The 22,478-nt window shown below is 43.7% G+C and overlaps 1 protein-coding gene across 1 annotated transcript in view; it reads right to left on the bottom strand.

Annotated features, from left to right (window-relative positions):
* Nucleotides 1-2,746: 2,746 nt before the first annotated feature.
* TAAR1 (trace amine associated receptor 1) overlaps nt 2,747-22,478 on the bottom strand; it is a 60,882-nt gene continuing 41,150 nt past the window's right edge. The window contains exon 2 of the mRNA XM_069606678.1: nt 2,747-5,653. Within this exon, the coding sequence (XP_069462779.1) occupies nt 4,516-5,610 (1,095 nt within the window). The 5' untranslated portion in view covers nt 5,611-5,653 and the 3' untranslated portion in view covers nt 2,747-4,515. The remainder of the gene's footprint in view (nt 5,654-22,478) is intronic.

Below are 22,478 nucleotides of genomic sequence, written 5' to 3'. Positions count from 1 at the left end.
AGCAAACAATGCATTGTTCAAATACAATGTAACGCTATGCGGTCATGTTCTAGGCCACAATATGCTGCAGGGAATATTGATGTCTGGACCCAAGCAATGACTGAGGCTGATTATTGATGCAATGTCACTGACACCTGCTGTGTTGGGTAAGATACGCAACTCCTGTCTGTGAATAGTACCTAACTCACAAACCCCCTACCCTAACGAACAGCCTCACAACTCTACAATAGCACGCATGCCTCGCCTTCCAGTCCTAACACAACACAGATTCCGCACAAACAGGGCCATCTGAATCACTTTTGCGGTCCGCCGGGGCACAGATACCTGTGCCCCCCCTCCACCAAACCAAAAGAATTAAGGGATCCGAATATGTGGTTGCACCCCCCTCATCTCCATCACCACTCATAGCTTGATTTGTTGCCTCTCAAAATAAGCATAGGTACAACATTTCAGTCCCATTACCCTCTTCATTCTTGCTGTAATCAGAATGATAAAGAAGTAGCATTTCAAGGACAACCTTAGCAGTCCATGATAAGGGTACTTCTGTAGTGGTTGTGGGGAGCAATATATAAATGCTCACTATTATTATAGGGGAGGTAACACTGTATCTATCGAAAGCATGTGTGAGGCTTTTTTTAAAGACCATACATTGAGAACGAAATCACTGTGAGCGGTGACATTTTTGAAAGGTTTGGGGGCTGGTCATTTTGACAAGGGAGGCAATATGAGATTACATGAGATGAGGATCACACATTGGTTACGCGGTGATGCTGGGATTCGCTCCTATTCTGCAATGTCTGCTAGTTTCTTTTCCAGATGTTACCATGAACTAAAATAATGAACTTTATACAAGCAACTTGTAAAGCACACAAGTCACATAACCCAACATGACATTTTTTTTAAAACTACATTTTATCGAGGCGTATAATGAAAAATGGGGATGATTCTACCTTCATTTCCTTCATCATCAAGGAAAGTATTTAAGTATCAGCATACTAATTGATGGGATCTTAAAAGATTTTATCTGGGTTTATCTTTTGTATTTTAAAGCTTTAGATATTCTCATAACTCAGGCTTGTGAAATTATTTTTTTTATAAATGCACAGATAACCCTGTGCATTGTATAAAAAAAAAAAACGTTTTTTGTGTCAATTGAGCATAGTTTAAAGGATGCTTGCCAGAGACCTTCAATATCTGGTCCGTTTTCTTCTGTGTAGGACCCCCTACCAACAAATTACTTATAAAAAGGTCAGGTAATGTGCTAAACGATGCTACCAGCATGTAATAAGGCAAACCTTTCCATAGAAGACAGCACAGTACTGTCAAGATATATAAATGATTTGTCCAGGATGACTGTACCATCTGCTGACAAAGCCAGGACACGCGAATGAACGTCTTGGTTTCACATTATTGAATTAACACTTTATGCTCATCATTAAGGGGGGGCGGGGCTGCCTGTGTTTTACAACCACCTGTCTGAAGAAACACGACTTCTGATATCTAGACCTTCAACATACTGGTGCTTTTTGTTTTTATAGCAACCGCTATCTGGTGCAGGTAGATTGCTGTTACTAGCACCTGATGTGCTACAAAGCAAAGTACATAGACATATTGGTTTATCAACTTCAGACAGGAAAGGCTGAGTCGGCCTTTGTGGAATTTGGTTTTGTAATCTTGCATATGAACACAGATCTCAGCAATGAGTGCTTAACACACTGAGCTATCTTCTTCACCATCGCAGCACTCAAATGTATCTTTATGCATTTCAACTTTGGCTGTTGCACATGATCAATAGGGTCTCCACAGAAAGGTAAAAATGCTACAGGATGTGTACTATTGTTGACGCACAAACTATGTATACACAGTGAACAAAGAAAGTATTACAGGGTGAATTAATCGGAACAGAATGTTCTTGTCAACAGCAAACCGGCAATAGGATTAGCCTCAGCAGCAGCCCCTAAAATATCCTAACGTGTGCGATTTATGTTTGCTCAACATTGGAAACTGGTTTCTAAAGATAATGGGCCTCATTATAAGTTTGCTGGTCCGGGAACTACGGTACCGGTAAGCATGCTGGTACCGTAGTTCCCGGACTGGCAAACTACGAGTTGTGCTCGCGGGTGACTTTCTGCCCACCAGGTCGGACCTGCCAGGCAGAAAGGCACCCACGAGCACAGCATGTCAGTTGCACCGGCGCCCGCAAACGTGCAAATACTGGGTCCGGCAGGGCCGTAATGACCTGGTAATTGCCCATTCGCGGGTGCCGGAAATTTTCAGAAGTTTGGCGGCAGCCTGCCAGTTTTACAGGCAAGGCTACCACCAAATCTCTTATGAGGCCAAATGTAGCCTTATGGGGCCCCCCTCCAAGGTGGGGGCCCAGGGCAAGTGCCCCTTTTGCCCTCCCATAAAGATGTCTCTGCGCACAAATCAAGCACTTCGTACATCTCCCATTCCTATCACTCATTCTAGCCATCTCACCATACCCACATATAAATTCCCAACACAGGCACCAGTGACACCCTGCCTGCCTTGCATAGCTGATCTAATGATCTGCCCCCACTAACCCACTCATAACCCCATCTTCTTACTCGCAGGACGCAAAGCACCAAGTAACATAACACAAAATAACACAACAAACCATTTCCACTTTTGTTAAAAGTAACAAGCCATAATGTTGGAAATTAATCAGCACGTTTTCTGCCTGAGAATAAAGACACACAGCTTGTCAAATTGAACATGTTCTCAGTTTAGTTGTTTTTTCACCGCCAAAGGTGTGAAAACAAAATAAATAACATAAAATATGTTTGCGATTAATGGATCAAATTGTGGATTGTTGCATTCAGTTTCTGCATCTGTCCTTGCATCACAAATCAATTTTCCAGCACATACATTCTAATAGGCTCCCCGGCAGATGCCTCTTCTAAACTGAGGTTCCCTTCCAATGCAAAGCCAAAAAGGGTACCATGTGGGAAGGCAAGTGGAGGAGCCTCACAGAAAATGGCGTTAATTTCCATTTCTGAATATACCCTTTGCATACGGAGGTGACTCAATTATACTCCATCTGTCTTGTCTGATAGAAAACAGGGATGTAAGTGGTTTCAGCAACCCATACTGGGCCTCATTACGACCAGGCCGGTCCGGTAACAACGGTGCTGGTAAGCCTACCGGCACCGCTGTTACCGGACAGGCATAGCACGACTCTGTGAGTGGGTGATGTCCCGACCCAGCCAGGGTCAGACCTGGTGGGCGGAACGGCACCCGCCCGCAGAGTTTCACGGAAGCACCGGGACCGTTATTAATGGTGCCAGTGCCTCTGTGGTCCCCATTCCCATTGTGGACTCAAGTGCAAATGGGGATTAACATTTACCGGCGCCTGACTTCCTGGAACACCGGGGTCGTAATCCCCCGGTGTTTCCGGCAAGCCAGGCGCTGGTAAATATTGCAAGTCCAGCGGTAACCCACCAGTTGCACCGGCAGGGTTACCACCAGACTTGTAATGAGGCCCTCTGTGTCGACTTTGTCTATCATTGGCTCCCATTGGCTGCAAGGATTAAATTCAAGACCCTTTGCATTGTTCACAAGGCTTTCTGGGGCCTGGGTCCAAAATACCTTCAACTCTCCCTCATAAATAATTTCCCACTCGAGCTCTTCGCTCCTCTAACTCCCTCAGGGTCAGTCATTTCTCCAAGCAACCAGTTGGGGGTAGATCTCTGTCTTCGGCTGGGGCCTCCCTCTGAATCTTGAGGAGAACCATCTCCAGTTCCAGAGGCACCTCAAGACCTTCCTCTTTGCTTCTACCTTCTCTCCTCCTCTCCCCTGCTGATCTGTCTGATTCGGTACCGTGCACCTGGTTACCCTCTGATTTCCAGCCCAGGTACATGCCCACCCTGCCACACACATGCACTGCCTCCTGGCAACCTTTGCACTTGGGTCTGTATCTGTAACCCTACAGTCACCTTCTCTGCACTTATCAGACACCCCCTGTCTGTGAGTTAAACCTAGCACTTGCCACCTTGCTGGCTGCACTACCACTTGTTTTTTTTTATCCTTTGCTCAGCACTTTCCACTTCTACCGCCAATGCACTTTCCCCCTTCCCTCTCCCCTGCACTTGCTCATTCTCAATGTCCCTGGGCCTAGTAAGATCGCTGTTTTGTTCTCCCTTGTCCCCCCACTTGCCTCATCGCGCTCTGAAACACTTGTGTATGAGCGCGATATAAATAAAATATCATATCATATCTGATAGCATTTTCCCCTTTCTTTGGATGCAGGTGTTTTCCCCCGTACCCTCCATTGACATCACATTCCCACCCCTGTGCTGGGCACTTCCTTATTTTTCATACTAGATTGCATTTTTTCGTCTTCATGGTAGTTCATGTAAAATTTCTGTATGCAAAATCAGGAAAATCACATACTGCCAAAATTGCACGCATGGTTGGCTGCAGTGCTGCAACCCCCTTATCAGTTATACATCTTCACATCCAAGCCTGACTGTTTGAAGGCCCAAACCCCAGAGTTTAATCAGTGAACAACTTTGTCCTGGAAGACTCTGGTTGGAAAACCTTCCCAAAGAGGATCATTTTCAGGGCTCGACGAAACCACGTGTAGAAAAAGGCATACACCATGGGGTTAAACGTGGAATTCAGGTAACCAAACCAAACAAGAGCGTCGATTAGGACCGGTGGCATGGCATAGTTCATGAAAGGGTCAGTGGCGGTACAGAAGAAGAATGGGGACCAACAAAACAGGAACACCCCCATCACTATCCCTAAAGTCTTTGCTGCTTTCCTCTCTCGGATTCTAGAGATCTGCTGTTTTTCTCCAAGTCCCATCTGGAACTGAAACTGGTATGTGGTATCGGTGATAGATCTAGCTTGCCTCCTGGCGATGCAGTACACTTTTCCATATATGGACACCATGATGAATCCTGGAATGTAAAAGGATATCAGAGAGGCCATGACACCCGTTGTTTTATTAAAAAACACAAAACAGCCCCCGACACAGCTGATGTGGTCATGGAAGAACTTCTCTGACCCCTTCAGGTTGAGCTCCAGGAAGATTAAGCTGAAGGCGAAAATGGCAGAGCCGCCCCAGCTTAGGCAGATCATGAAGAGAATGGCCACTGTGTTGATCTTCCTCCTGTAACGCAAAGGATCGCAGACGGCATAGTATCGGTCTACGGAGATGCAGGAGAGGTGGAAGATGGAGGCAGTACTAAGCATAATGTCCATGCTGGTGTGGAGTTTGCAGAAGAAGTCGCCAAAGTACCAGCAGTGTTCCACCGAGCGCACCATGCTGTAAGGCATGACCATGAAGCCTAGAAGAAGGTCCACAATAGCCATGGAGAGGATCAAGTAATTAGTCCGGTTGTGGAGCTGCCGGAAATGGGCAATAGAGATGATGACCACCAGATTACCGGCCACCGTGGTCAGGATGGTGCAGACCATGAAGGTGTACATGGGCACACGAATGCTGACAGGCCAGATGCTCTTCTCGCAGGACCCGTTCACAGAGTCAAAGCAGAACTGAGCGGGCATCTTCTCAAAGGTGGTTGAATAATTGTTTCTTTCTTTAACCCCACGGTATATTTGTGATCCACTACTGTCACACATGTCTTAGTGCAATGCCTTCTGGGAGTAGTTCAGGCTCGCAATGCTGTATGAAAATAAAAGAAGAAAGCATGTAACTCTTGTAATGGTGGTAGAATTGGTTTACATTTGTCTATAGCATTCTAGCCACATAATCTCCTTTATGAAGGCATGCCCAGTTAAACCTTGCAAGCTTTCTTTCTTTACCTCACTATCTAGAAAAAAACATACATCCCCAGAGATAATTATCATACTGTATACTGTGCAGCTCCCATGCATCATGGCCCAGGTCAATGGGGAGACATTTGCCAGAGGCCAAGAGTCTGGTGGCAGTGGCCTTGGCCAGATATAGGGCCTCATCAAGAGTCTGGCGGTAACCCTTAAATGCAGCAGTAGTGCTATTACCTCCGCATTTAAGTGTTTGCCAGATCATGGCTTTGGCAGATTTCCCCCCAGCTCTGAGCTGGGGGACATCTGCTGCAAAATTGCCGATTTTCAGCGCGATTGCTGCTGGGGGGAAAATCCGCCGGCGGTAATAGCACAAATTTTCCCCATTGGGCCCAATGGGGAATGGGCAATAACCCTTCCGCCGAACCCGTGATCCAGCGCTAATAGCGCTGGGGGCGTTTGGCGGTGTGGCTATTAGTGCCAGCGCTACTAGCGCCGGCGTTACCGCCCAACTCGTGATGAGGCCCATACTGTTCACTCGCAGATCTCGCAGCCTCATGAGCACCAGGGTTTAGAATACAAGCATTGATCTAATTTACTAGATTAGTCATCATTTTGATAATTATTAGAAAAAATGTAAATGCATCACCGGGTAACACCAGGGACGCCATTTCACCAAAATGCCAGGAGTATCGGAAGTGACAGCACACTACCCTTGACCCCTTGGTGACATCACAGGAAGTGGTGTCATTTGACCTTCAGATTTTCCAGGTGCATCTACCACCCGTTTTTCCAGGTGCTCTCATTTCAGCCAGATGTAAGAACTGAGGCACAGAGGGAGGCATGATTTGTCCACGATCACACATTTGGGGGATGTCATTTTCCACATTCGACGTGGGATCGATATGTAAAACATACATAATGCAGTATTTGTAACAGGGTAACCAAAATCTCTAAAGCAGGCTAAAGCTAGTGCATGAAACATCTATAGATCAATGGATACAGACATTTGCGTTTTCTGTGGCATTGATGTGTTAAACAAGCCAAGAAGACACTGACCTGGGGAGGCGTGTGCTGCTACACGGGCAAGGCCTGAAAATTAAATAATTGACCAGGATTTAGTACCAACAAAATTCCCTGGTTATAAATGTATCTATGAGTCAGCTACCAGTACGATAAAAGAAACCTATTAGACTGGTCTGCGTGCACACAGGGGAGTGCACCTGATAATGTTAACTTTGCTGGAGTATAACACCTAGGAAAGGTTATTTCAATATACCCAAGATCCCCCATAGTTTTTTTTTTATCCAAGCCTAATACTGGATGGGAAAGGACTATAAAAAAAACACAATTCAATGAAATGTCATTGCTGCACACATAAGTCCATGGCACCACACAGTTATTTTAAATTGATAACACCCACAAGTTGCTTCTCATCTGGGGACTCACTGGCAGGCTTCACGGCGCACACTGCCCACTACCCCTCTGTCAGACCCAGTGGTGCCCAATGGCGTAGCACAAAATTTTGTGAGCCACACTGTGAGGACCCCCCCCAAATTCTTTAACAAGCACAGGGCACGCCACACCCCGGCCCGTTCCGGACCACCACGTGTCTGCATTGTCCATGATGATTTTGCCACTGCAGGGGCTTGCACTACTGCAAGTGAAAGATGTAAATATGTGTTTTAATCAAAGCTTAAATGTTTAATGTAACATAGAAAAAAGGAGGCGGTGCCGGGTCCACAAATGGCTGGTGAGTTGTTTTTTTGGAGGGTGTAAATATTTGCCACAAGTATGTGCTTGCGACTGAGTGTAGCGAGGCAACCCAAACTAACGAAAATGTGTTTGGGGGTTTAAGGAAGGCATGGTATCAAGACCAGACAGACACAAGTGATCACAGTTCAAAGGTGTTTATTCAACTGTACAGGTAGGGTCGAAAAACGCTTAATCTAAACCTAAATCTAAAATGGGAGCAAGCTACGACCATCAAATCAAAATAAGGCAGTTATAGTGGCGTCTTGTCAAAAATAAAAGGGCCTATATTGAAAAATAACGATTGGCAACCTTTATCACTAATACCAAAAAGAGTGTGGGAAAGCATTCACAAGAAAGAAAGAAGAGTTCACAAATAATAAGTCAGGATGCGGTAGCTGGGGGCCTCCCTTCTTTGAGCACGGGACAAGGTGGGACTTTTGAGCACAGCACACGCTAGAGCTTTTCCAGCACGAGACGACAGTTCTGCGTCAGGTATCAGGACCATCAGTGGTTAAGTCTCTTTTTCCACAAAAAAGTCTCTTGCCTCTGAGGACCTAATTGACTCCAAAATAACAAACGTTCCTTTCAAATGTATATGTTGGGTGATTCATCTTCACTCCTGGACACCCCTCTTCCGGCTTGGATCCCAAAACAGCTCCTATTGATATCAGGACCTTCGGGTTTAATATTTCGTGCTTCCGAGGGCCTGATAGGTACCAAAAATAATAAACAAAAAGTTACTTTCAGATTACACTTGGGGGGATGATTCTTCACACCTGGGTCCCCCTCTTTTGGGCTCAGATCCCTCTCAAATATCAGCCTCCCTCCTGTTGGGTTCACTCCGGCTTATATTAAAAAATAACCTCTCGATTGCCTTTACGTGTCGTTGGGGTGATGGCTTCTTACCTCTGGATCTCCCTCTTCTTGGCTCAGATCCTTTTCGAACGTTTAACTCCCTCCTGTCGGGTTCCCGCTGGCTTTTGCAAAGATATTTTCTCCTTGGTATTCACAAATCTTAATGTCTTTCTAAACAGTTTCCAGTGAACCTCCCTCTGCCGGGTTCACTTTTGTCAACAACTGTTTCTTGGGACTTCAGACTTCGCCCCTCTTAGCCCTCCTTCGGGTTCACTCTTACACTTCATATTTCCTCTTGTTTTCTCTTGATGCAGGATCACTTCTCTTTCTTTCTCAACAGTTTGGTGGTCAAAGACTTTTGACTGTACAGGGATTTTGCTAGACCACTATATGACCACTTTGAACTCTCTTGGCGGCTTTCCTACCGCCTTCTGGTATCAGTAGTTTCAATCAACATGGGATTAACTAGAGTCTCTCGAGTGAACACCCACGTGGTGCCGATTCCTTCTGCAGTCAAGACTGGAACCAAAGTAGGAGGTATCTCACTCGGTCCTGCTTATCAGCGTAGGCACGCTCTGTGTATCATTGACGTCTGCTACAACTCACTTGAGCTATTGTCCACAGTCTTACGATTCCTTCTGCAGAGGTCTCGCGGGTCTGGGTCAGAAAGGGCAAGGTTGCTTCTCTTCTTGTCAGCCTTATGATATTCACTGCCTTTCTCCCCATCTTGGACTGCCATGCCTGGATAGCTGCCTCGTTGTGCAGTCCTCCATGCTCGTTGTGTGCTCCTCTGCTCCACCTTTTATCCCTGTGGGGAAAGGAAAGAGCTGTCAGGTGAGTGAGATTCGGGTCAATTGCCTGACTTTGCCTGACCCTTGGGTTGAGTTATAAGGTAGACAGTTTTAATATTAGTCCAGTGTCTTTCGTGGTAGGATGGGAAAAGGTGCTACATGGAATTACAACCCTCGTACCAGGGGGTTTGACAAACTCAGAAGGGTGAGATAGATATGGTTTGTGAGACAGACAGGAATGACCGGGATTATTATCGTGAACGGAACAGGGGGGGTTGTGGGAACAAAAGAGTGTATTGCAAGTAGACTGGGTGTTCGGAAATGAATACTCAAAGTGACGTGGAAAAGAAGAATTGGGAGCGTTCAGGTCAAAAACAGGAAAACAGGGATTCTGGTAATTGTGGTTTTCAATTTTGACGGGGTTTGGGTTCCGAGAGAATTTACCAGATATGGAGGGGTCATTGAATTTGAATAAGGGAGATTCATTAGGTGGAAGGGCGGTTGAGTTGGTGCAGCATATAAAAGCTTCTTCCTCTGCCCTTTCTCCAGCATAATACTCCGCTTCACCTTGGATATTCCCCAAGCATAACACCGGTCTCCCCTACCCAGGTGATCCTCCCACGCTCGTCCAACCCCAGGGTTGGGATCTGAGAGCGAAGCCCGTCCCTGGCCACCTGAATAAGGGATTCTCGAGGTCTACTTGGGAGAATACCCTCAGGTTTCTCACAGGGGGGGACAGGTGGGATTCTTCTCCCTCCCCTGAGAACATGTTTTGAATAATGGTGCATTACACAGCACACTTTCTGTGAAAATGTAGGTAAAAGGCCAACAATTTGGGTAAAAGGCCAACAATCAGTTGTCTAGGGTGTAGGGTAAATCATGAAAAAAAGTACAATAGATGCAAGTCACCAAAAGTGCACAAGGCATTTCCCAATGCATTATCATGCCGGTCCCTGCAATATATGTAAGTATAAAAACATTTTCATGCTGGCTGTGCCCATACGTTTCCATGCTGGCTTCACCAAAATATGCTAGTATTCCCATATAAAACCATACTCCTGTTCGCTTTAAGATGTTTTTTTATGGTATCATTACTGGCACTGGGCACACAACTGGCTCTGCCGATATATGCCAGTACTCCTAGGTATGAACATACTCCCTTTGGTTTGGCCAGTAAAAGTGACATGTCTCAACATGAAAACCTATTCAAACTGGTTGCAATGTAAGCCAGTCTAGACCCATAGGAACACTTATGCTTGATTCATCATAGATGCTAAATTAATTAAAAAGTCATGCTACAGTAACAAATACACAGGCCGCTACACCAAAAGATCAGTCTAGCGAGGTAACACTACTTATCATGCTTGCTTTTTTAAAGATGCTGAGTAACAAATGTCATGCCACAGTAAGCAATGGCTATACTGACTGCCCCAAAATGCCAGTCTAGCCAGGTAATGACACACATGAACTTGGCTCTGCCCAAAAATACCAGTAAAACATGCAAAGTCAATAAAGGATGTGGCAAAAGTGCTCAGGTGATCCCCAGACTCCCAGGTCCTTACACCCACATGCATCCCTTTTCACCCACAGGTCACTCACCCATATATCCACTCTCACATTCACTCACACTGGATTCACCACAAAGGCACACACCAAACCCCACGCAGAAGATTCAAACACACACTACCACATTCATACTCAATCACCCACCATTCACTCACACCTTCTCTTACATCCACTCATTGCATTCTCTATACAGGCAAACACTCACCCACTAGAACATTCAAAAACACACATCACATCACATCACTTCTCATACACCCACCAGTCACTCACACCTCCTTTTACATCCACTCATTGCATTCTCTACACAGGCACACACCCACCCACCCAGAACATTCAAAAATACACATCACATCATATCAATTCTCATTCACCCACCAGTCACTCACACCTTCTCTTATATCCACTCATTGCATTCTCTACACAGACACAAACCCACCCACCTAGTACATTTAAAAACACACATAACATCACATCACATCACATCACTTCACTTCTCATTCACCCACCAGTCACCAACACCTTCTCTTACATCCATTCATTGCATTCTCTACACAGGTTCACACCCACCCAGAACATTCAAGAACACACATCACATCACTTCTCATTCATCGACAAACATCTTACACACACTTCACACATGCAAAATACACATCATATTTTTTTTTAAAGCCTTCATACCTTTTTCTTGCAGCTTCTGGCTGTCCTTCCAGGTCACCCTTGCCTTCTCTGTGATGCTCACAAACCGGAATCAGGAAGCTGCTAGAATTTCCTGGTTCCTTTATGTGAGCTGCGAGGAAGCCGAGGGAGAAGGGGTTGGAGCTGAACGTGGCATGTGACTTGTGCCACATGTCATGGTCACTCCAACCCCTACTGAGCACCTCCCCGGCCCAGCCTTCACCCTGATATGGAGGATGGGCCGGGGACCCACCAGACCTGGTGTGGTGAGCCCCCCATATCGCGGGGACTCCTGCTACACCAGGAGATTCAGTTTTTTAAAACATTTATTTTTTTATGTTGCGGTTGCAAGGGAGTCCCCAGCAGTTGCAACTGTGGCCCCCAGGGGTCACAGTTGCGACCCCTGGCAACCCACAAATGGCGTCCTTGGGTAACATCTCTTATGAGAAAGAAAACGACGGAGTCGGACCGGAGCTGAGTGCCTTCTTTCCAGATATGAATATATAAAAGAGACAATTGTAGGGATGAAGCTGAGAGTGGACAGATTGAAAAATCAGCTGAAGAAAAACTATTAATGGGGTAGCAATTAACAGAGAAAATGCAGAGGTGTTAGGAGAACCTCAGAAGAATGAAATGGGCAAAGAATGAAAAACAATGAGAGCACAAACTGCTTAGCCCTTGGGGGCTGTAACCTTTGCCTCGCAAATGTTTTGGACTATAACTCTCATTAGCTCTATCAGGCATAGCCAATGGTAAGGATCATGAGAATTATGGTCCAAAACGTTTGGAGAGCCATAGGTTGCAGACACCTGGCTTAGCATATAGTAGAAACTGCTTGTTTGAAAGAAATAGGGATATGGAGAAAGGGAGAGCAGGAACTGCTGAAGAAAAGGTAGGCATGGGGAGAGATTATTAGATCAAAGTATGATTGTGACACAGGGTTTCATTTGAAATATTAAGGGCTCTAGTGAATGTCTGTTCTGACAAACAGCCTAATTTCCATAAAATGTTCTGTACCTAAAAAGCAGTGTCAGTGGTTACACCTGAGCACTGATGCTGGCAGCTTTTGGTGTGGGAGATCCTGAGCAGGCACCTGCATTATAAGGAATTTAAGGTATGGTAATTGTTACCCTGAACTAGTATGGAAACGCAACCCTAAGCAGTGCAGGAGGTTGGGGGTGGGGTATGGGGAGTCTTTTTAAATAATCGGTTGAAGTGGTACATTTTACAGCATTTTTAGAATAACTGGGTAAAAAGCAATACAATTGGTCCTATAGGTAACGTTAGAAACTAATATAATAGGGTGACTTGAAGTCACCAGCAACAGTAAACAGAATAAACAGAAACAGTGTACAACATTTTCATGATGCCACGTCTCCAAATATATATACCAGCATTGCCAAATTAAACCATTTTCATGATGGTGTTCACAATATATGCCAGCCTGTCACTTTAAAGTACAAGTTCATGATGCCTCTATCCACAATTTAAACTTGCGCAGTCCTGGAAAGCACAGTCTGGAAACCATTTTTTGCTCGCTGTGCCCAAATATTTGCCCAAATATTTGCCAGCATTGCCTGTGTAAAGCACTTTCAGGATAGCATGCCTCTGAAGGAAAAAGCATTCCTCATCATGCCTGTGGAGGTCCACCCTCCACCCCAGTCTCTCTTACAGACACACACACACACACACACACATAGAAACGCACCTAAACCGATGCACACGCCACAAGCACATAGATGTTAGCTTTTCACAGTGGGGTTGAGGGTCACATATGTGTTGCCCACACCTCCTTTGTGACCCAAAAATGTGTATATTTGGAAAATGTGCATAGCCTTGCCACAACCCTAAAATAAACACATTTTGCTGTTAACCCAACATACTGAGTACAATTCCGGAGAACCTTGTTTACCATTAGTTCGACAGGTGTGCAATTCATCTAATTTGTCTCACCCAGTGGTGGTGTGTTCAGCATTATACTCTTGAGTTACCCTCTAGCTTGTCAGTTACAACATTACAGATAGAAGCTGTGAGTGACAAGAGGTGGACGATAGCCCATGTGGAGGAAAGCTATCTGCATTGGGAAGTGGAGCATTTGGCTTGCAATACTTTGTGATCTAAGGCACCACTATGCATTCTGAGGTCTTGTGTTCACTAATAATCTATTTATTGACCTATAAACATCACTACCTTGTATTTAGTAATAGAGAAAATACATTTATCTGGATTTAAAATTAACCAACCTGTAAACAATTGTCTGCTTCGTCTCTAAATGCACGCTAGTTGTTAACATTGTTTTAAAAGCTGAGCTTTTACTGGGTCATGCAAAGAATACTGTGAACATGACACCAATTAGAAATACTTACATAGCTTTTTTTTCCAGTCTTTTTTACGTTAAGTCATTTTTATTAATATTTTGAAACAATACAATTTCTTAAAGAATAAATAAGCTTGTTACATAGAAGACTCCATAAAACATGTTACTACAATAGAGAACAATTCGTTTTTTTAGGATCAAATAAAGTGTAGTTAACAAACCAATTATTATATTTCAACGTTATGCTTATAAAATTGAAAAATGGGCTAGACTGACAGGGGAGACGCTCAAAACGCACTTAGATACACAATAAGGAAATAAGAGGGATAGGGCCTAGCACAATTCGAAGTAAGATTAGTATTTTACATTAAATATGATGTAAAGATAGCCCATTTGGCATTACATTTGGGAAGACAAAGCATACATTTGGTCAATTCTATGGAAAGAACAAATTGACTTCTCTGGCTAACTATCTCCTGATCTCCATCACTCCTTTCCAGGGCAAACTCTTGTAAAGGCTGGCCATCTCCCAGCTCAATCTACATACTGAATCTGTTGGTTGCCTCCATGACCACCAGTTTGGCTTCAGAGCTGCCAGAAGCACGGAAACTGCTCTCTTGAACACCCGTGATGAGTTGCTCTCCAATCTTGACTCTAATCTCCCTTCTATCCTCATTCTCCTTGATCTATCCTCTGCTTTCGACATGGTCAACCATGGCATCCTGCTCAATTGTCTCCGGGACAACATTGATATTACTGATCAGGCCCTGGCCTGGTTAACCTCCTTTCTCACAGGCGACCCTCTAAGGTCCAACTGGGGTCTTTCCTCTCTTCTATCTCTCTCTATACTTGTGGTGTTCCCGAAGAGTCTAACCTCTCTCCCTGGCTCTTCAACCCCTACCTGGCACCTCCTGCTCATCGCATCGCTACTTTCTGTTCCAATTGTCAATGTTATGCGGATGACACTCAGCTCTCTTTCAGGCTTCCCTCAATTGCCTTTGCTTAGTCTCTTATACCAGACTGCCTGGCCACAATTCAGTAATGGTGTGCGGCCATTGATCTCTGCATTAATGCTAGTAAGACTGAGATCCTCCTCATTGGGAAACCCGCTCCCTCCTTTCCGCTCTCTCTGGTCGTCCACTCTGGGCTCTCTTCCTGCTCCTTCCCGTGAGACTAAGAACCTTGGTGTCATCTTCGACTCCACCCTCTCGCTCTCTCCTAACATCTCTGACATCTCTAAGAAGTCAAACTATCAGCAGCACCTCCTCAGAGGTATTCTTCCTTTTTTCACTTTCTCCCAGAAGCTCACTGTCTCCAGAGCTCTGGTCCTCTCTAGACTGGACTATTGCAACATCCTCTTTCTAATTCTTCCTTCCTCTACTCGTCAACCTTTACAACTTATCCAGAACAGGACAGCAAGACTTGCCCTTGGCCTCAAGCCCACGGATCGTATCTCTCCAGCTCTGACATCTCTTCACTGGCTCCATGTGGCTGCAAGGATCAACTTCAAGACCCTCTGCATTGTCCACAAGGCTTTCTGGGGCCTGGGACCGCTCTACCTCCAACTTTCTCTTCCAAAACATCTTCCTTCTCGAGCTCTGCACTCATCCACCTCCAACTCTCGGAGAGTCAGTCGCTTCTCCAATCAGAGAGTTGGGGGCAGATCTATCTCCATGGCTGGCGCCTCTCTCTGGCACAGCCTCCCTGCCTCTCTCAAACTTGAGCAGAACCATTTTTGGGTCCGGAAGCAACTCAAGACCTGCCTTTTCGCTTCTGCTTTCTGTCTACCTCTCCCCTGCTGATTCACCTGACTGCACCGTGTACTGGTCACCTGGTCACCCTTTGAACTCGGCCCCAGTTTCCTGCATGTCTAGTTGCCCTTGCAATGCCTGCAGGCTCCCCAGCATTCAAGGGTCTGTATCTGCAACCCTATAGTCCCTTCTTTCTGCACTTATGAGCCCCCCGCTGGCTGTACTTGTGAGTTAACTGCACTTCCTCCTTCCCCTCCCCCACCCCGTCCCTCTGGCACTTCTCCCCTTCCGTCTTCCCCGCGATTGCGTGATCTGAATGATACAAGGCTTAGTAAGATTGTTATTTTGTCCTCCCTTGTTTCCCCCTCCTTGTCTTGTCACGCCTAGAAGCACTTGTGTCCAAGCGCATTATAAATGCCACATCATATCATATCACATCATGTCAATGTCAGTTTTTGTGAATTTGTCCAGTTTGAAGTAATACGCTGAAAGGCAACATAAACAACAAAACATAAACACATCTGGTGAAGGGATGGAAGTCATGAAAGGATTTACTAAAACACCAATCATTAAATTGGATAATGTTAATGGTTCTTGAAATGAAAACATATTTTGTAAACAGTTCCAAATGTTTTCCCAAAAGGAGAAGACAAATTTGCACTTGAATATAGCATGAATGAAATCAGTGGATGGGGATTGAATAGACCAGCATACATTTGTGATAGTAGTAGACCTTTTTGATATCCTGAGTGGTGTTAGGTAAGATCTATGTAGAAGGAAATAGTGTGATTGTGTTAAGTTAGCGGCAACAGATGTGGAAAAAAATTGTTCTCATATCTTTACCCACATATCTGGTGAAATTCCTTTTTTTAATAGGCAGAGATGGTGTGCAGTAGCACCTGTAGCGTTCCAAGTGCCGTATGGGATTACCAAATAAATGATCTCAGGCCCAAATAACCTGACAGACTCAAAGAATATGGCAAAATACTACTTTATTATCAGTTTGATAAAGTAGGGAAACCAGGCGAACGAACAGATTGTAGCTCACACACTCTCAACACATTTCCATTACACAAACGGCTTCATACCTCAATGTACATCAGCTATGATGTCATCCTACATGGCAAACGATAGAAACCTATCGGGTGGAGGGTTGGTTACGGGAACATATATACCTATAGTTCATATAAGTGTTAGTATCATCATTGGCTGCCCCATATCTGGTAGGCACGCCTTAAACACCCTCTAACCACGTAAAATGCAGATAATACCAGCAACTGATAGGCTTCTACAACAATGTATGGTATAACATTACTTAGATCCTCATCATTGCTTGGCACTCTCTTCCAACCTTGGACATTGATCTTGTTAGCAGCACTTAAGCAATGAAACCCTGGTGCAGGGGAACAATGTCAGACAACTGCCTTACTTAGCTAATTAGCCTACAATCTCTCATCAGTAAGACCCTAAGTCAAGGCTTCTTCTTTGTAGTTGACGTTACCAGCCGTTCTCTAACTCTGAACTTGAAAGGGTGTGAAGGTACATTGCTATATTCGTCTGGAGCTTTATGAATAGGCCTTGTTTTCTGGTCTTAAACCACATGTGAGGAAAGCATGATTTTGTCCATTCTGTTCTTCTATTTAGTGCTATTTGATTCAATTATATTGGGTGCAATTACTCCTCTTGGCCTCCGGTGACTTGGTTGCTCTGTCTTGCATGTCCTTTCTGCATCTTTGATTTTTCAATACTTGGTACTCATAATTATTCACTCCTTTACTTAATCTGAGAGAAATATGTCTTATGTACAAAGTCCTCTTTGACTCCTCTTGTTCTTTGCAGTTGCTTCTTGCTGTGGCATCCTTGATCCTTCGCCAAGCAAATATCTATTGTTTTTTGCACAAATCTGCATTCCAGTGCCGGTCAGCTCTGCAGCCTTGGTCTTCTCCTTGAGACTTCTTGCTTATTATTATACGATGCCAACATCCATTTTCTCAACATGGCTGCTTTACTCATGTTATATTTCCTACTTTAGCAAGCTTCTACGTTGTCTTTGCGTTTCTGTGTATATACATCTATGACATTTCTTGTCACTTATCTTCTACATGTATCTGTTTTTCTTCATATTTGCATGTATATTTTCTTCATTGCTTCAGCTACATCTTCATTCTTTGAACATCCATACATCAGATTCAGTGCGTCTATGTATCTTCTCTGTTTGTGATGTCATTTTTCTTCAGTCCGATTTGTCTACCGCATCATTTTGAGGGTACATTTGATACGGTTGTCTGAGAGCATAACGCCTCTCATATCTTCGATGTGGCATTAGGATGATACCAAGTCATGCACAGTGCTCTCTTGCTGTTCTTCCAATATGACAGAGTTGAGGGGGTGGGCTCCACAGGTGATGTGTATATCTGCCTCTCTACATTCCCCCCTGCACTCCGCAGTCAGTTGTCAGAACACCTAATGACCCACATAGTTCTTATGATCCTTTGGATAATAAAACTTCATTCCTGTTGGTGCCAAGGTACTTCCTTTGAAGTGCTCATGGGTGGTGTTTTCGGTCTGTGTATGCTCGTCAGTCACAGCATTTACATCGATCATTATCTTCATTCCAATTAGTTCTTTGCTGTCTTCTTGCATTGTCCTATAGTCATTCTTATAAGACAGAATCCCAGCACCACTAACACTAGTATTGCTCCCAATAGTTTGAAGGCACTTGCCATCCAGGTTGGGACCCTTGAGAATAGAAATGAAAACCAATCTTCATCTTTGGTCTCATCTACTTCTTCCACCATTTTCGTATGCAGAGTTGACACCATATTTATTGCCTCTGTCAGGGTTCCATTTTCTCCATCATGGGCAGGTGTGTATGGACAGCGAGAAGGCCTGATCCTGGTGCACACGCCTCTTCCGTTGCTGTAATTAAGTCCAGGACATACCTGTTCTGGAGAGTCATGAGTCTGATTGCCCTTAATTCAATTCTTCTCTAATCACATTAAATTATTTTATTGATGTGTTGTTTGTAGCAGCTCCGATCTGGTGATTTGTAACCACTTGGCATTTACTGCAGTTTGAATTCCTGGTATAAATATAGCTGGAAATATCACTGCCGTTCTACTGAGCAGTTTGTGCTCATCTGGAATGTTGTGATAAGCTTCTATGGATCTTTCCGAAAAATTGTTCTCTCTCTTCTGTCGGAAGAGGTTGAGCGACCTCTGCTTCCTTTGATGTGCATCCATTTTTGGAAAGTCAGTTATATGGAGATCACTTTGAGGGATCACCAACGCAGGGACATGTATTACCACTATGGAACATATTCCTCCCAAATTCGTATGGCAGCTTCATATAAGCTTTGGATCCACAGGCCCAATAGTGGTCCATTAGCACGGCAGTTCCTCCATTAATTCCTGGCACATCAACTATTTGCTTGCATTGTTTGTTCTCTCCAACAGACCACTGTTTCTGAAACAGTGTCACATTCTTCATTGGCTGTACGGACACAGGACCTGCTTCATTTTCAACCCATGTCAATAATTTTGATTACTTGGCCCATTCATTAAGGCACTCATCATTCACTATTTGCACTATCTCTACTGGTGCTGTCATCAATAAATGTGCACTGCATCCTAACATTCCGTCTTCCCATTATGTACTGGTGGGTACTTGTCCATATACCAATTGCTGAGGTCTCTCCCAGCATCCTGGCAATCCTGGTGTCTCCAATGTGTCTGCACAATCCAGTCTCTTTTGTTCAACAGTTCTCATCTGTTCTCCATTCAGACCACTGAATGAGTACAGGAGCATTCTGCTTTTCCAAACTGGGTCTTTTTCAATTTTCTGCATTTTTATGTAAGCATCTTCATATGGGAATGTTTTCTTTGACCTCCACCGTAGGGTCGCCCATTTTCCTTCAACTTCTCATCTTGTCATGCATACTGTTAGATGACTGAGACACTTCGCATCATGTGTAGGTATTACTCTTGCTGTAAATGTTCTGGCTGTGCTCATGGCATTAGGGATGAGAGAACATACATAGCAGCTCTCATCAAACATTATTTTCCCCACTTCCTTCATGTGCTGATACCACATATTATTCTTTAAATGGGCTGAGTTATCGAGATATATTTACATCCTCATGCTCTTCCTCAGAATCCATCTTGAGTCAGATAATAAGCTTGGAAATATCAGGGAAGAAAATATCACTCATGCTTTTGTTAGGGATAAAAACAGCTGTCTCATTTCTGAACACTCCATCTGTATTGTAAAACATCATTTGGCAAAATGCTATAACAGTAAGGAAATAAAGACTGCACATTGTACAAAATGTAGCCACAAGAAGCATTGCAAAAGAATTCAAACCTCTTACTGCATTTTGTGTATCTATAGGTTGTCTTGCTAGCAATGTGTCTTTTACCAACTGGAAAATTAACATTATTTTTTATGAATGTGTATTTCCTATTACTTTGTATTACAATCACAGTTTTTTGTAACAGGAAACTGTAATAGTATTGCAATGATGATCCTTTGAATAATAGGGCCTGTCTTAGGATTTCCAAAAAAGGTGACTATATCAACGTTTCATCTCACTAGAGCAGGATATAATCAAAGTATTTAAGTGAGAACACCATGCAAGTTTGTATGGAACGTTATAGGCAACATAAGGTGTTGTTTGCTCTGCTTCTTTTTATGTTTTAAAACATTGTTTCTTTAACCTATTAGGAATAGTTCTGAAAATACTGCAAAGTTTGTTTGTTTGCCTTTAAACTTGGGAATATTGAAAGTTTGAATTGTCTTTATTTCAATGACTCTTGTTGGCTCTTGGTAGCCGATCTGGTCTGCATTTGCGGATCTTCTTCTCTTGCTTCACTGTCAACGGGTACCAGATGGGTAAGGGTCTCTCCTTTGTAAGGCTTTGCATCATTCAGATGCAGCTAAGCTTGTCTTCCTTGGATCTTCACAGCAGTGGGGGTGACCTCCTCTACGAGGTACGGCCTTTGAAAGTGGGGCTTATTCCAAGTGCGGACAAAACACTTTACAAGCACTTGGTCCCCTGGATAAAAAGTAGGTGGCTTTAACAGTTCTACAGCATTAATCATTTGGCTGTCCTCTTCAATCCTCTTCGACCCTTTCCTCCATTTATTGATCTGTTGGGAAATAAGAGGAACACTAGCAGTCATATTTTCCAAATAATCATGCATCTCATCCCCTAATGTTTTTGCTATACTATGGGCATCAGTTTCTATTTGAGTGGGAATTGCAAGGGGTACTCTCATTCGGCATCCAGTCACCAACTCATGAGAAGTCAGGTGGTGATCTGAGCCAAGTTGGTTTCTCAATGCATATATGGAAAGGGGTAGGCAATGCAGCCATCCCTTCTTCAAAGTCATCTTTATCTTGGCTATTCTTTCTTTAAGGAGTCCATTTAAATGCTCACAAATACAATTTGCTTGTAGGTAATAAGCAGATGAAAAAGTATGCTTTATGCCTAATAGAAGAGTGATCTGTTCAAACATCTCATTTACAATATGCGGCCAATTATCAGACCACAAGACTTTGCATACACTCCATCTAGTAAACACCTCATGTACGAGAAGCTTGGCACTAGATGTGGCATCTGGGTGCATGCTTGGACCTGCCTCATTCCATCAGGAAAAATTACACACTACTGCTAGCATATATCTGTAGCCATTGCATGTTTGCAACATATCCACATAATATATATGTAAATGCTAAAAGGGACCATTAGGGTGGGGTATTGCAACTCTCACTGTTCGCAAGGCATGCCCTGCTGTGAATTTCTGGCAGACAATGCAATTCACAATAAACTATGCAACATGTTCTAATAAATTTGGCGACAATCAGTCTTCTGCGATCGTGGCAGCAAGATTGTCTCTGGTTATATGCATAGGATAGTGAAGCTGATCCAGCGAAACTTAAAATAGGGCTTGAGGCATAACTGACTTTCCAGTACTAACTTTCTCCAAATAGCCTCTGTGGGGATAAAGAACATCCTGTCTCTTCCATAAATCCAGTTCTTCTTGTGGGGCTCAACCCTGCAGCTCAATTAACTTTACAATGGATAAAATGTTTGTCAAAGCCTTCTTTCATAATCATGCGATGTTCTGACATTTGCTTAACACTTTCTACTTCAAAATTATAAATATTTGGAAAATATGCTGCTCTGTTTGCTTAAACATCTCTGGCTTAATTACCATGAGAAATCATGTCTGCCCTCTTACTTTCGGCTGCACACTTCACCACAGTGATAGCCAATGGAAGCTTTATTACCTTAATAAGCTTGTCCAATAGCGGCACATGTTGCAGGTGTGCCGCCTGTGTAGAGGAAGTCCCCCCTTTCCAGTGTGACAATCCTGCGTGTACGGTTAACGTCACATAGCAGAGTCAGGCTACAATGTCACTTCATCATCTTCATATCTCTGAACTGCTGCAATATGCACCACTAATTCTGCAGCTTGTGCTGAACAATGTGAAGGCAATCTTATTACTTCAAATTCACCATTCTTTTTTAACTTCACTACTCCCGATCCCGTATGCCTTCCTCCTGTTGTCTGGTCAATTTTTGAAGAGCAATCAATGAATAGAATTTCACCCCGTCCTAGAGCATTTTCTTTAACGTGGGCAATATCATCATAAAACTCAGTATACGTTGTACAATCATGTACATAATCCTCCTCTACTGGTTCTACTATGAATGTTCCTGTATTCACTACTTTACATCTAAAAATGTTGATCGCTAGGTTTGAAATAATCACCTCATAACATGACGCTCTTTGCGTAGTCAACATGATTTTGGGTTTCTCCAAAATGGCAAATAGGGAAGTGAATGCTCGACAAATAACATCATTGAGCATCCAGTTGTAATACTTGCAGCGTTTTCAATTGGGAAAGCAGCAGCAGCTAATGCTTGTTTGCAAGGGTAATGCCCTCTCATTACTGGGTCTAGAATCCCACTGTAATAAGCCAATGGTTTATTTCCATGTCCTAATGTTT

Source organism: Ambystoma mexicanum, chromosome 4p, assembly GCF_040938575.1.
Source record: "Ambystoma mexicanum isolate Mex_15411 chromosome 4p, UKY_AmexF1_1, whole genome shotgun sequence".
NCBI lineage: Eukaryota > Metazoa > Chordata > Amphibia > Caudata > Ambystomatidae > Ambystoma > Ambystoma mexicanum.
The sequence above is the reverse complement of the archived record's forward strand: the minus strand, read 5'-3'. Positions and strand labels throughout refer to the sequence as shown.